The 14,855-nt window shown below is 34.2% G+C and overlaps 1 protein-coding gene across 1 annotated transcript in view; it reads right to left on the bottom strand.

The window, feature by feature from the left end:
- C10H14orf39 (chromosome 10 C14orf39 homolog) overlaps positions 5,646-14,855 on the bottom strand; it is a 44,984-nt gene continuing 35,774 nt past the window's right edge. The window contains exons 17-18 of the mRNA XM_005685939.2: positions 11,556-11,613; positions 5,646-5,845 (exon numbers count right to left, since the gene is read on the bottom strand). Coding sequence (XP_005685996.2) covers positions 5,646-5,845; positions 11,556-11,613 — 258 coding nt within the window. The remainder of the gene's footprint in view (positions 5,846-11,555; positions 11,614-14,855) is intronic.

Below are 14,855 nucleotides of genomic sequence, written 5' to 3'. Positions count from 1 at the left end.
ATTCTCCAGGCAAGAATACTGGAGTGGGTTGCCATTTCCTTTTCCAGGAGATCTTCCTGTTCCAGGAATTGAATCTGGGCCTCCTACATTACGGGCAGATTCTTTACCTGAGCTACCAATGAAGCCCAACCTAGACAGCATATTAAAAGGTGGAGACACTACTCTGTGGACAAAGGTCCATCTAGTCAAAGCTATGGCTTTTCAAGTAGTCATGTATGGATGTGAGAGTTGGACCATAAAGAAAGCTGAGTGCCGAAGAATTAATGCTTTTGAACTGTGGTGTTGGAGAAGACTCTTGAGAGTCCCTTGGACTGCAAGGAGATTAAACCAGTTAGTCCTAAAGGAAATCAACACTGAATATTTATTGGAAGGACTGATGCTGAAGCTCCAATACTTTGGCCACCTGATGCAATGAACTGACTCATTGGAAAAGACCCTAATGCTGGGAAAGATTGAAGGCTGGAGGAGAACCGGATGACAGAGGATGAGATGGTTGGATGGCATCACTAAATTGATGGACAAGAGTTTGAGCAAGGTCCAGGAGTTGGTAATGGACAGGGAAGCCTGACGGTGCCACAGTACATGAGGTCACAAAGAGTCAGACACAACTGAGCAATTGAACTGAACTGAACAGAATGATACCTCTGACCTGGGGTTAGTATCAAATATATATAAAGAACTCACACATCTCAGTATAAAAAAATCCAATTTAAAAATGGACAGAGGATCTTTTTTCCCCAAGGAAGATATAAAGATCATCAAGAGACACATAAAAATATGCTCAATATCATTAAAGCCATCACAGAAAGGCAAATCAAAACCACAATGAGACATTACGTTACACACTTTGCAATGGGTATTATCAGAAAGACAAGAGGCAAGGATGTGGAGAGAAAGGAACTCTTGTGTATTGTTGGTGAAACTGCACATTTGTATAGCCTGCATGGAAAACAATAAGGAGGTTACTGAAAAGATTGAAATAGAACTACCATATAATCCAGCAATGCTACCTTTAGGTATACATCCAAAGATAATGAAAACACCCCAATATTCTTTGCAGCACCATTTGTAATAGTTAAGATATGAAAGCAACCTAAAGTACCATTGATAAGAAAGATGTGGAACACACAATGTTCCGATGTGTGTGTATGTGTGTGTGTGTGTGTGTGTATACACAATGGAGCATAACTCCAGAGAATTAAATCTTGCCCTTTGCAACAACATGAGTGAACCTAGGGGGCAATATGTTAAGTGAAAGATGTCAGACATAGAATGACAATACTGTATGATTTCACTTGCATGTGGAATCTAAAAAACAAAACAATATAGAAACAGATATAGATAAAGAAGACGAACTGGTGATTGCCAGAAAGGAGAATGAGTGGGCAAAATGGGTGAAGGGGATCAAAGGGTACAAATTTACAGTTATAAAATAAGTCACAGAGATGAGATTTAACATACAACATAGGAATATAATTAATAATACTGTAATAACTTTAAATGATGACTAGTGGTTACTAGACTTATCATGGTGATCAATTCATAGTGTACATAGACATCAAAACTATGTTGTATACCTGAAATGCATATAATATTGTAGGTCAATTATACTTCAATATTTTAAAAAAAGAAATTTGAGTTTTAAAAATAAAAGAGAAAAATAAAGATGTTCCCAGACATAAAAGGCCTCAGAAGGTTTACTTTTCAAGAATCATCTTGGGAAACACTCTTGGAAGACATACTTGAGCATAAAAATAAATGTACCCAGGAATATACTATGAAATATGGTGAGTAAAGGAGAATACATGTCATTAAGTCCTAAAATTTGCTATTATATAAATAAAGAAGCAAAACAAAAACCACATAATATGGGACTAATTACTTCTCAATATCTAGTTTCCTCTTCTTTCTTAGTAATAAAACCCCAGGTAATGTGCTCACCTAAAAGCATACATTTCTCAACTTCATTCTGACCAAAGAGACAAAAGTCACAATATCATATGAGACTATTAGAGGGAGTATGTGCAGAGATTGAATCTGTTACAACATTGCTTCTGTTTTGTGTTTTGGATTTTTATGGCCATGCATGTGAGATCTTTGTTTCTGACCAGGGATTGAACTCTCACCCCTTGCACTGGAAGATGAAGTCTTAACAACTGGACCGCCAGGGCAGACCCAGTCATAGTTTTTATTAGTCTTTTCTTAGCAATTAAGAGCAAATATAGTGCTCGCTTCAGCAGCACATATACTAAAATTGGAATGATACAGAGAAGATTAGCATGGCCCCTACGCAAGGATGACATGCAAATTCATGAAGTGTTCCATATTTTTATACAGCATGCTTGGGGCTGGTGCACGGGGATGACCCAGAGGGATGTTGTGGGGAGGGAGGTGGGAAGGGGGTTCATGTTTGGGATCGCATGTACACCCGTGGTGGATTCATGTCAATGTATGGCAAAACTAATACAGTATTGTAAAGTAAAATAAAGTAAAAATAAAAATTTTTAAAAAAGAGCAAATATAACGATGATCTAAACACCACCAAAACACCTTGACCTAACCAATAAGACTACTACATTACACCCAACAACTGCCAAATACACACTTTTTTCAAATACACATAATTTGTTTACAAAGAAACTATATGATGGCTCAGATGGTAAAGAATCCACCTGCAATGCAGGAGACCTGAGTTTGATCCCTGAGCTGGGGAGATCCCCTGGAGGAGGGCATGGCAACTCACTCCATTATTCTTGCCTGGAGAATCCCCATGGATAGAGGAGCCTGGCGGGCTACAGTTCATGGGGTTGCAAAAAGTCAGACAGTCTGAGCGACCAAGCACATATACATGGGGCTACAGAAGACTCAAATTTAAAAGAATAGAAATCATATGTTAAATAATCCCAATGCAATCATATTAAGGCACCAGTAAAAATAAAATATTTACATAACTTTAAATATTTTGAAATTAAATGCACTTCTAAATAATTCATAGGTCAAAGAAGTTGAAAGATATATTTAACAAATAGTTTGGGAAGATGATTATACTACCCACAGCAATCTACAGATCCGATGCAATCCCTATCAAATTACCAATGGCATTTTTCACATAAACCAAAAAAAATTTTTACACTTTGTATATGCTTACTCTTTAATTTCCTCCACACAATTTATGATTCCATTTTTCTTTTTTTTAGACTCCAAGAAATTTTTTATTTTTGTTTTTTAAGGGTTGGAACATTTTAATTTATTTTTTGTTTTTTTAATGCATCTGGATTTTAAAGTGATTACAGGTTTTTCTCTCAAGTGGTAGTTTTATCTTTTGTTTGTTTTTAATTTTTTTATTTTAATTGGAAGCTAATTACTTTACAATATTGTATTGGTTTTGCATACATCAACATGAATCCCCCATGGATGTACATGTGTTCCCCATCTTGAACCCCCCTCCCACCTCCCTCCCCATACCATCCCTCTGGATATAAAGTCCTCACTGCCTCCTTTACAAATTCAGATCAATCCTATAAATCCAACAAGCATTTAATGAAATCGTACTAAATACTAGCCAGTAAAATTATGCAATAAAAAATGTGAAACTAGAAATAGGCAACCTTCTATGAAAGAATTTTATAATCTACATACCTTTAAAATCCTAATTCACATCCTACCTCTTCAATGAATTCTTCCCAGGCTTTCCAGTCCATGATGACAGAATTAGAAAAGAAAGGTTTCTTGAGCCCTCAGTCTCTTCCCTTGCAGAGACCAAGTTATAAGCTATAGAATGTGATTATTAACTATTTTATTTTAATATGCTATATTGATTCCTACATTTGTCTCCTCAACTGAATTTTAAGTTCCTTAAGTATAAAGACTTAGGAACTTTCCTGGTGGTCCAGTGGTTAAGAATCTGCTTTCCAATGCAGGGGACACAGTCCGATCCCTGGTCAGGGAACTACGATCCCACGTACGGCAGGGAGACAGCCTGTGCACTCTGGAGCCCGAGCAGCACTAGAGTGAAGTACAAGAGCTGTAACAAAGATCCCACATGCTCAACTAAGCCAAATAAATACATATTTTAAAAAATTTAAATACTATATCTTTAGCAATTTTATGTGTCCTCAAAATGTCACACACAGTGTAGATACTTTAAAAACATTTATTTTACCTTTACATGGTAAATCTAACCTTACTTGTTTGCTAGACATTTCTCTATATAAGAGCAAAAATAAACCATGCCATCAGTGTGTTGCTCAAAGCTAAAACTAGTTTTGAACCTCTTACTAAGTAACAAGCCAGTTACAACATTTTTATCCTTTCTCATATATAGTTAGGGTCTTTATTATGTCAAAACCACCAATTAATTAAATCATACACAATAAAATTAATAGTTGATATAAAAAGAAAAATTCCAGCTTTTTAACTTAAATTTTCATCATTCAACCAGCTGTTAAAGATGTTTAAAACAGTCCAAAGTTTCCTTAAATTCTTTCTACCCTTAGTAATACCATCCTTTTGACGTCTAAAAAGTTTAGGAAGGTTTAGTTACTACAATTGTGATATATATAGACATCCTGAAGAAGCAAGATTGATTTTCACCCAAAATTTGGTTTGGATATTTAGACTGGTGACACCACACACTCCAAATAGGTACGACAAAGCTTATTACTTACAGAATAACATTTTCTGGGGAGAACAGACCCGATCTGAAAACCTAGTCTGAAAATGGCAGAGAAAGGAGATACTAGCTTTGGGTTTTTAACGGCAGTTAGGGATAGGCCATGACAAAAGTTCCTATACATGGTTTTGAACATTCCATTGATGCCAAAGGAGGAAATTCCTCGGCTTTCTTACCAGCTTGACCAGATGTGGGGCAGGAGGGGAAGAAAACAGGTGAGGCTCAAAATCTTTCAACAGTCATAGATCAAATTATGAAGTCAGACTCTTTATTACTTCATAACTCAATATAATTAATTTTTAAAAGCACAGGTACAAAGATATTGAGTAGTTATATTTATACAATTTCATCAAAATTTAATTATTCTTCATTTAAGCTATATAAATGATTGATAAGCAAATACTATTAATACATAAAAAACATACAGGTGAATTTTTTGTTGAAGACAGGAATCAAAGTTTTAAATGTTCTTCAGAAAGGTTTAAGCAAAAATAAATATTAACAGTATCACCATTAATGCAACCACTCAACTTTCATAAATTACTCTAGCCATTCACATTTAATTTTCTTCTATTAAAGATACCATCTTAAAATAATGAGTAATATTTAAATTTTGTTGTATTATAAAACATAACATTTTATTCAATATCAATAGCATAAATTCTTCAAGATCATTATAAAGTATCACTCTATTTACTGTAGCAGTGAAGCATAGGTTTTCAAAGAATATAGCTTGCAAAATCAAAACCAAAATAAATAATGATAGCTATTGCTGCAAATAAAAATAAATGTAGATGACCCAGGCTTAATTTCCTTCAATATTAAATCAATATAATCAAATAATATTACTATGGTAACCCATTATTTCTTTAATCAACAAAAGAAAGTGGTCTTCATAGTTTAAGTAACAACATAAATTTATGCCCTAGATAATTGCAGACCAGTAAAATAATTCAAAAAATCAGTAACTAGTTCAAAAAAAAGTAAATTGTGTGGTATTTTGTGAGGTAGATGAAAACCCTTTTACAGAAGAAAGTGCTGAGTTTTGATCCTGTTCAAATGAAAACGGAAAACTAAAATCATCTCTTCCAGCTCCAAATGTATGAGTTGAAGAGTCTGATGGAAAAGAAAAAGTAAAGGCATCTTCTCTTTCTGGTTTCCCAAATAAGTTTCCTGAGGAAGAGAAATATTACAATGTCATGTAATTTATGTTGCATAACTTGTACAACCTACCAAATTACAGTACACAGCATACAATAAATAGGGTAACATTAAATCAGATATTTAATTGTCTTCCTCTTATGTGCAAAGCTTTGTCTTTTGTACTATGGAAGGTTAAACAGCTTCAAACTTAAACCCTATTTGATGTAATTTTAATTCAAGTATATAAAGAGTGTTGTGTTAGTCACTCAGTTGTATCTGACTCTTTGCGACCCCATGGACTGTAGCCCGCTAGGTTCCTCTGTCCCTGGGATTCTCCAAGCAAGAATACTAGAGTGGGTTGCCATTTCCTTCTCTAGGGGAATCTTCCCAATCCAAGGATTGAACTTGGGTCTCCTGAATTGAATTCTTTCCCATCTGAGCCACCATGAAATCTAGTGTATAAGGTAGAAAAAGGAATAAAAAATCTCAGATGGAGAGAATAGCACAGAGGAACAGAAATAGATGTTCATAAGAAATATAAGGGAAACAGAAGTCAATTCAATTTATCAGAAGCATTGAGAAATAACAGAATTATGAGCTTGAAAATGAATGAATATCCAACTACAGAATCTGTACTTTACTTGGTAGATAAGATGAAACCATTTAAAGTTTTCAAGCAAAGATATGACAAGATTTGAACTCCTTTATAAGAATTTCTCAAAAGATAATAAGAAAGACTGGAATAGGAAAATGTTTAGAAATGGGGCTAAACAGGAAAGAGATGATAAATGCTTGGCATTACCTAAAATGATAGAAAAAGAATGGAGAAAGATCTGGTGATCTGAAACATACTATGTAAGTCAGGTTTATTCAACTATTATTTATTGAGTAACTACAATATACTTTTCATGGCATTGTTTAAGGAAATTGACAGAACAATGAAAAGAGCTTTATAGATTTAAAAGGAACTTTTGAAATCAACCTCATAAAGAATTATTTGGTTGATGATTCCAAGAACTGCCATTAAAGAAAAATATTGTTTTTCATTCATTATATTAAGACTATAATTGTAAAATAAAATTTCAATATCTTAATTATAATTTTAATTACTATTTAACAAGTTAAAATGTATAGCAATCCAAAGACTTATTTGAAGTAAGTCTTTTAAAGCATCTATATTTTTTCCACAGAGAACCAATTCAATTAATACATTAAGCAAAACAATTCACTTTGTGCCATTTTGAAATTTCATATATTTTCAAATATCTCGGTTACTTTACCAAGCAGCAATAGGTTGGGTGGGTGGATGGATGAACAGAGGGATGGACAGATGGCTAGACTGATCTTGAATTCTTCCTCTTTCCCTTTCTCACTTCATTTTTCCCCTGACTTTAGTATACATATGTAAGACTTAAACAAAAGAAAATAGCTATAACATAGCTAAAGATCCAGGAAGAACTAAAAATCTTAAATCTCCCTTTGAAAAAAATGAGTCTGACATTATTTTAATTTCAGAAGAAAAGAAGTTCATATGAAATATTCATAAAACTATGATCACTATAAATAAAATAATAGATTACTATTCAAGATTACTGTGTAGTCCAGGTGCTGGGGAGAATTCAAAGGTGAATAAAACAGAGACCTGCCCTCAAAGAACCTATGATTAGAAAAGATTTTGTATTTATTCATAAGTAATTACAGCATAATAATAGTATAGGTATGAAAATGTATTTAAAAAAGAGAATCAGAAAAGTAGAGAGCTTTTTCAAAATAGAAAATAACTTTTACTTCTATATAACAACTAAAAATTCATTAAAATGTCTTAAAAATTTATAATTTGTAATAGGATGCACAGCAGTCTCATATCTAGAAATAATCTAATTAAATATGGCTACTTTGCTTTTCTCTGGAGAAGGAAATGGCAACCCACTCCAGTATTCTTGCCTGAGAAATCTCATGGGCAGAGGCACCTCGCGGGCAACAGTCCATGGGTTGCAAAAAAGTTGGACCCGATTTAGCAACTAAACAACAAAACTCTGCTTTTACCATGTTTTAAAAACAACTAATGGAAAGTCAGTTCCAACTGCTGCCCATCTTGTCGATCTGGGAAGTTTTCTTAAACTAAGTAACTCAGTCTCCAGATAATATCTTCTTTACTTACTGTTAGACAACCAGGGCCCCAAGTTTTATAGTTTAGAGAATATTCTTTATCTAGTTCCTTTTAGGGAGATACTTTTTTTGGAATGGAATGTCAAAGGGGAAAATAAAAGGCTTTATGGAAGAGTCTTGGTCTTGAAAAGATGGTTAGAAAGAGATGGAAGTTGAGGATTTCAGGAAGAAAAAGTAGATAAGAAAGTGTGGGCAGATTAGGGATGCAATGAGTTCTTCAGTATAGCCAAAGCATAAATTATTTTAATAGGAGAAAAGGCTTAGGAGCTAGGTTAGAAAACTGGGAGCATAATTTGCTACTCTAGGGGATACATTAAAAGTATTTAACCAGGGCAATGAGATGGTCAATACTGTGCATAAGGAAGAATAACTGGGGTATGATCTATAAGTAAGTTAAAAGGATAAAAAGACCAATTACAATGTTACTGAAATAGCACAAGTGAATGATAATAAGAGTCTTAAATTTAATTATTTCCATATAATGAAAATAGAAAAGAAAAGTATTTCAAAGAGAGAACTGACACAACTTGATGACTTGTTGAATGTAGTCATAGGCACAGAAAATGTTTACAATTATGACTGATGTTCTCAGTCTTAGCAACTAGAAAATGGAGATACCATCAGGTACATCAGAAAGAGAACCAGTTTGATTTCAGATATGCTGAGTTTTAAATGTCAACAGACGTTTTAGATATAAAGAGATATCGATTATATAATTACAAATAAAGTCCTATCAGATAACTTCACTTGTGAACTTTACCAAATACTTAAAGAAGAATTAATATCAATCTTTTTCAAGTTCTTAAAAAAAAATCAAAGAAGATGGAACATTTCAACACACTTTACAAGGCTAGCTTACCTTCATACTGAAGCCAGAAAAGGATACTACCATAAAAAAAAAAACTACAGACTAATACCTCTGATGAATACAGATGCAAAAATTCTCACCAAAATACTTGCAAACCAAATTAAGCATCATGTTAAAAGGATCACTCATCATGCTCAAGTAAGATTTATACCTAGGATGCAAGGATGGTTTGATGTATGCAAATCAATCATTGTGATATACCACATTAATAGAATGAAAGAAAAAACCAAATGATCATCTCAGTAGTTGCAGAGGTACCATTTGACAAACATTAGGTATAGAAGAAATGCACCTTACATAATAAACATAATAAAGGCCATTATACAATAAACCCACCGCTAACATCATACACAATAATAAAAGACTGAAAGCTTTTCCTCTACAATCAGGAACAAGACAAGGGTGTTTACTCTCCACACTCCCATTCAACATAGTATTGAGAGTCCTTGTCAGAGCATTCAGGCAAGAAAAAGAAATAAAGGCCTCAAAATTGGAAATAAAGAGGCAAAACTGTCTCAGTAGAACAGAACTGAGAGCCCAGAAATAAACCCAAACATATAAAGCTAATATTTGATAAAGAAGCCAAGAATACTCAGTGGAGAAAAGATAGCCTCTTCAATAAACAGTGCTGGGAAAATAGGATATTCATATGGAAAAGAGTTAAATAGACGACTTATACTACTCACAAATATTAACTCAAAACAGTGTAAAGACTTAAAATTTAAAACTGGGTACTATGAAACTCCTAGAAGAAAATATAAGAAAAAATATCCCTGATTTGAGTCTTGGCAATAATATTTGGATATAACACCTAAAAGCACAAGCAAAAGAAAAAACTTCTGCACAACAAAACAATCAACAGTGTGAAGAGACAACTTACTCTGTGCGACCCCAGAGACTGCAGCCCACCAGACTCCCCCTTCCCTGGGATTCTCCAGGCAAGAACACTGGAGTGGGTTGCCATTTCCTTCTCCAATGCAGGAAAATGAAAAGTGAAGTCTCTCAGTCGTGCCTGACTCTCAGTGACCCCATGGACTGCAGCCCACCAGGCTCCTCCATCCATGGGATTTTCCAGGCAAGAGTACTGGAGTGGATTGCCATTGCCTTCTCTGGGCCTTATGACTAGAATAGTATTAAAAGACTAGTGGGAAATTGCCTGCTGCTTTTGTGTGTCAAGATGACTTACCTGTGCCACTCCTCTTATTCATAGTGGCTTTACATGTCCCTTGTGGATGAGGTAGCAAAAGAAAGTTTATTATTATTTTGGTAGCTAGTTTATTATTTTGGTAGCTCAATGAGACAAAGGTGCTGTACATGCTGTTATCATCTATCCCATATCTTTCTATAAAGCTAATTAAACCTAAGACTAAAATTTGTGACACATGAGTCTGGCTGCCAATTCAAACCCATACCAACTGTTTTTAGTGTATTACCTGACATATAAAGGTTGTCTATTTTCAGCTTCTCCCGATAGACCATATATAAACCCTATGAGAACTTTGCATTTTTGTCCACTATTCTATCATTGCAACCAGAAGCAGTATCTGATATCAAGTATGCTGCTGTGCTGTGCTATGCTTAGTCATTCAGTCATGTCCAACTCCTTGCAACCCCATAGACTGTAGCCCTCCAGGCTCCTTTGTCCATGGGAACTTTCCAGGCAAGAATACTGGAGTGGGTTGCCATGCCCTCTTCCAGGGATATCAACTATACTATATATGTAATATACATATATATCTATATGTTGAATAAGTGAATTAATAAAGAGATAAAAGAAGAAAGAAAATGCAATAAAAAGTAAGCCCCAGCAAGATAAGAAGAAATCCATGGACTTCCCCGGCAATCCAGTGGTTAAGACTCTGTCTTCCAATGCAGGGAACTTGGGTTTGATCTCTGCTGGGGAAACTAAGGTCCCACATGCTTCAGGCTATAGCCAAAAATGTTTTTAAAAAGAAGAAATACAGAAACTCCAAAAGGAAGACAAGAATATTCAGCTATATCGAATGCTATGAAGAGACTGAATATGATAATAAATATAAAATACTCATAATATTTGGTTATTGGTAGGTCATTAATACCAATTAATGTGAGAGTTGGACCATAAAGAAAGCTGAGCACCAAAGAATTGATGCTTTTGTACGTGGTGTTGGAGAAGATGCTTGAGAGGCCCCTGGACTGCAAGGAGATCAACTCAGTCACTCCTAAAGGAAATCAGTCCTGAATATTCATTGGAAGGACTGATGCTAAAGCTGAAGCTCCAATACTTTGGTCACCTGATACGAAGAACTGACTCACTGGAAAAGACCCTGATGCTGGGAAAGATTGAAAGCAGGAGAAGAATGAGATGACAGAGGATGAGACAGTTGGATGGCATCACCAACTCGATGGACATGAGTTTGAGCAAGCTCTGGGAGTTGGTGATGGACAGGGAAGCCTGGCATGCTGCAGTCCATGGGGTCACAAAGAGTTGGACACAACTGAGCAACTGAGCTGACTGAACTGAAGTCATCAATAATATTGGAAAAAGCAAGTTTTGGTAAAGTGAGAGAAGTGAGAGAAGATAAATTGCTAAAAATAATAATTAGTGAGTGGTGCAGAAGTACCAGTAATTTTTAAAGAATATTAACTAAGTGCCTAACAAACTCAGACAAGCTAAACACAAATGGTGAAAGTTTTATATATAGCAAACTTCAAATTACTTACCAATTTCTTGTTGTGATGAGAGAGGATTTAAATTTCCTGAAGAATAATGTTCACTAAACTGAAAAATAATTTCCATTAAATATTATTCATGAAATCAGTAGAACAGTATGCATAGCATTTATATTAGACTCCAAAGCCTAGTTCTTCTAAGCATAAATAGAGCAGAAAAAATGGCAACATTCTATATAGAATATGATTGCAATTAAAAAGAGGTCTATCTTTAAAACTATCATTGACATATTAAAATAAGGCTTATTGATTTGACTCTGGCAATATATAAAATATTAATAGGCAATACATATTGTACCAAGGATAGTTCCTACTTTGGAATGTTAATATAACCTAAAATTCTAATTAACTTTGTTTTATTCTAAAGGCCTTTTACAAATCAGGTTGTATTATATAATAAAATAATACAGTTTGATAGCATCATGCCAGTTCAAATAAACTTTTGCTGCCAAAAGAATCTGTTTCCTTTATAAAACGGGCTTTTCAAAAACTATGATAATTAAATATAGTTTTCTGTTCTCTTTTTTCCCCTCTTAGCATTACATTATGAGCATTTTTCCATGTAACTATTCTTCTAAAACTTTAATCCTTTTATATCATTTTAATATTCCTCTATATGGACATAACATATAGCTTCAATCATTCTTCTGTTTAAACATTTAGATTGTTCCTATTTCTTTTTCTAATATAAATCACACTTGAATAAATATTATTATGCACAGATTTATGTACTTTGACAATTAATAAGGAAAGCTGTTTTTCCCAGAGATTTTTTTAAGTCACTTGAATTTCTTTGTCAGTGAATTAACTAGTCACCAAATGGACTTTGTCCATATCTCTATTGAGGCAGTAATTTTCTTGCTGGTACATATAAGGTGAAAGGTGAAGTCGCTCAGTCGTGTCCGACTCTTTGCAACCCCGTGGACTGTAGCCTACCAGGCTCCTCCGTCCATGGGATCCTCCAGGCAAGAATACTGGAGTGGGTTGCCATTTCCTTCTCCAGGGAATCTTCCCGACCCAGGGATTGAACCCAGGTCTCCCTCATTGGAGGCAGACACTTTAACCTCTGAGCCACCAGGGAAGCCCTAAGCTCTTTACATAATAAAGATCTTAATTCTTTGTCATATTATTGCAAATATTTTATATCACATTACTGCTTTGCCTTTAAAACTTTTTGACATATAAAAATTTTGTATGTAACCAAACCAAAACCACTTTTATTTTCTTTTGCCTCTTCTTCCACTGTTTCATGCTTAGAGAATCCTTCTTCTTCCTAAGCTCTGGTAAATATTCACCTATATTTCTTCTGAAATATTTTATAGTTAACATTTTAAAATTTAATGCATCTATAGCATCTTGGAGAAGGAAATGGCAACCCACTCCAGTATTCTTGCCTGGAGAATGCCATGGACAGAGGAGCCTTGGGGGGTACAGTCCATGGGGTTGCCAAGAGTCGGACACAACTGAGTGACTAAGCACATAGAATCTACTTGTGCACATGTACAACAAACGCCTAATTTATCCCTCCTAATTTGTGGCCCTATTCCTACCACAGTTTAAATTCTTTTGTTTCAAGACACTGTCCATGCCATGGATCAATCAATCCTTGTACCATTATCACACTATTTTGATTGCTCACAGGTTTATAGGATATTTCAATATGTAGAAACTGAAGTTTCCTCTTACCAGTCTTCTATTTCAGAATACTGTCTTATCATTAAAATAAGTAGGAGCTATAATAATATCCTCTCTTTCATTCCTAATATAGGTAAATTGTCTAATCTTTTCCTTTATCAATCTAGTAAGTTTATAAATTGTGTTAGTTTTTTTCAAAGAACCAACTTTAGCTTTGCTAATATTCTCTATTGTTTGTTTTCTAATTCAGTGACTTCTTATCGTTCTTATTTTTAATTGTACTTACTTTGGGTTTACCGTCTTTTTTTAGCTCTTCAAGGCAAAACTTTAGGTCATTGATGACGGACCTTTATTTTCTATTAATTATTTAAAGTTATTTTGTTCTGGTTTTGGCAGGAACCCACAGATTTTTATATGCTGAATGTTCATAATTCATTTTAAAATCTTTTCTAATTTATTCTTCGATCCATGGCATAAATATTCAGGAATTTCCTAATATGTTATTGATTTCTAATTTAATTTCACTGAGATCAGAGAAAATATTCTACATGATTTCTATCCTTTTCAATTTATTAAGACCCATTTAATAGCCCAGAATATGATCTATCATGGTGAATGTACCATCACCACTTGAAAAGAATAAATATGTTGCAGTTGTTGGATGTGGAGTTCTACAAATATCAATTAGGTCAAGGGGGTTGATGGGGTTGTTTGGATTTTATGTAAGATATTTCTTGACTGTGTTGTCTAATTCTATCAATTGCTGAGAAAGGGGTGTTAAAAATCTCTAACTAAACTTGTTTTCATCTATTTCTTTAATTCTGTCAGTTTTTGTTTCTACGTACACATGGAGAGGAAAAGACCAACTAATTACCTGAAAATTTTTTCACATTGACAATACATGAAGCTTGTTTAGAACTATAAAGCCAAACTAATTTTTAAACTGCCTTTAACTGCACTTCAAATTCTGAGATTCTGTTTTTACAAATAGAATCAATGTGAGACACTTGAAGTTAAAAGCAGAAAGACAATGGGGGAACTTTTTTAAACTATCAATACTCAGAATCTTTTAAAAACCACCTCTGCAAGTGGTGGTGGAAAAGTTAGACAGCTGCATAAATCAACAAACTTAGAACACATCTTCACACCATACACAAAAATAAACTCAAAATGACTTAAAAGACTTAAATATAAAACAAAACATCATAAAACTCCCAGAAGAGCAAAACAGTCTCTGACATAAATTGCACCTATGTTTTCTTGTCTCCCAAGGCAAAGAAAATAAAAACAAAAATAAACAAATGGGAGCTAATCAAACTTACAAGCTTTTACACAGCAAAGAAAACCATAAAAAAAATGAAAAGACAACCTACATACTGGGAGAAAATATGTGCAAATGATACAACCAACAAGGCTTAATTTCTAAAACATACAGCTCATATAGCTCAACAACAACAAAAAAGCAACCCAACCAAAAAAATGGGCAGAAGACCTAAATAGACATTTCTCCTAAGAAGACACACAGTTGGCCAACAGGCACATGCAAAAAGATGCTTAATATCATTAATTATTAGGGAAATGCAAATCAAAACTATAACAAGCAATTATCTCATACCAGTCAGAAGGGTCATCATTAAAAAGTCTACAAATAACAAA

Source organism: Capra hircus, chromosome 10 (genome assembly GCF_001704415.2).
Source record: "Capra hircus breed San Clemente chromosome 10, ASM170441v1, whole genome shotgun sequence".
NCBI lineage: Eukaryota > Metazoa > Chordata > Mammalia > Artiodactyla > Bovidae > Capra > Capra hircus.
The sequence above is the reverse complement of the archived record's forward strand: the minus strand, read 5'-3'. Positions and strand labels throughout refer to the sequence as shown.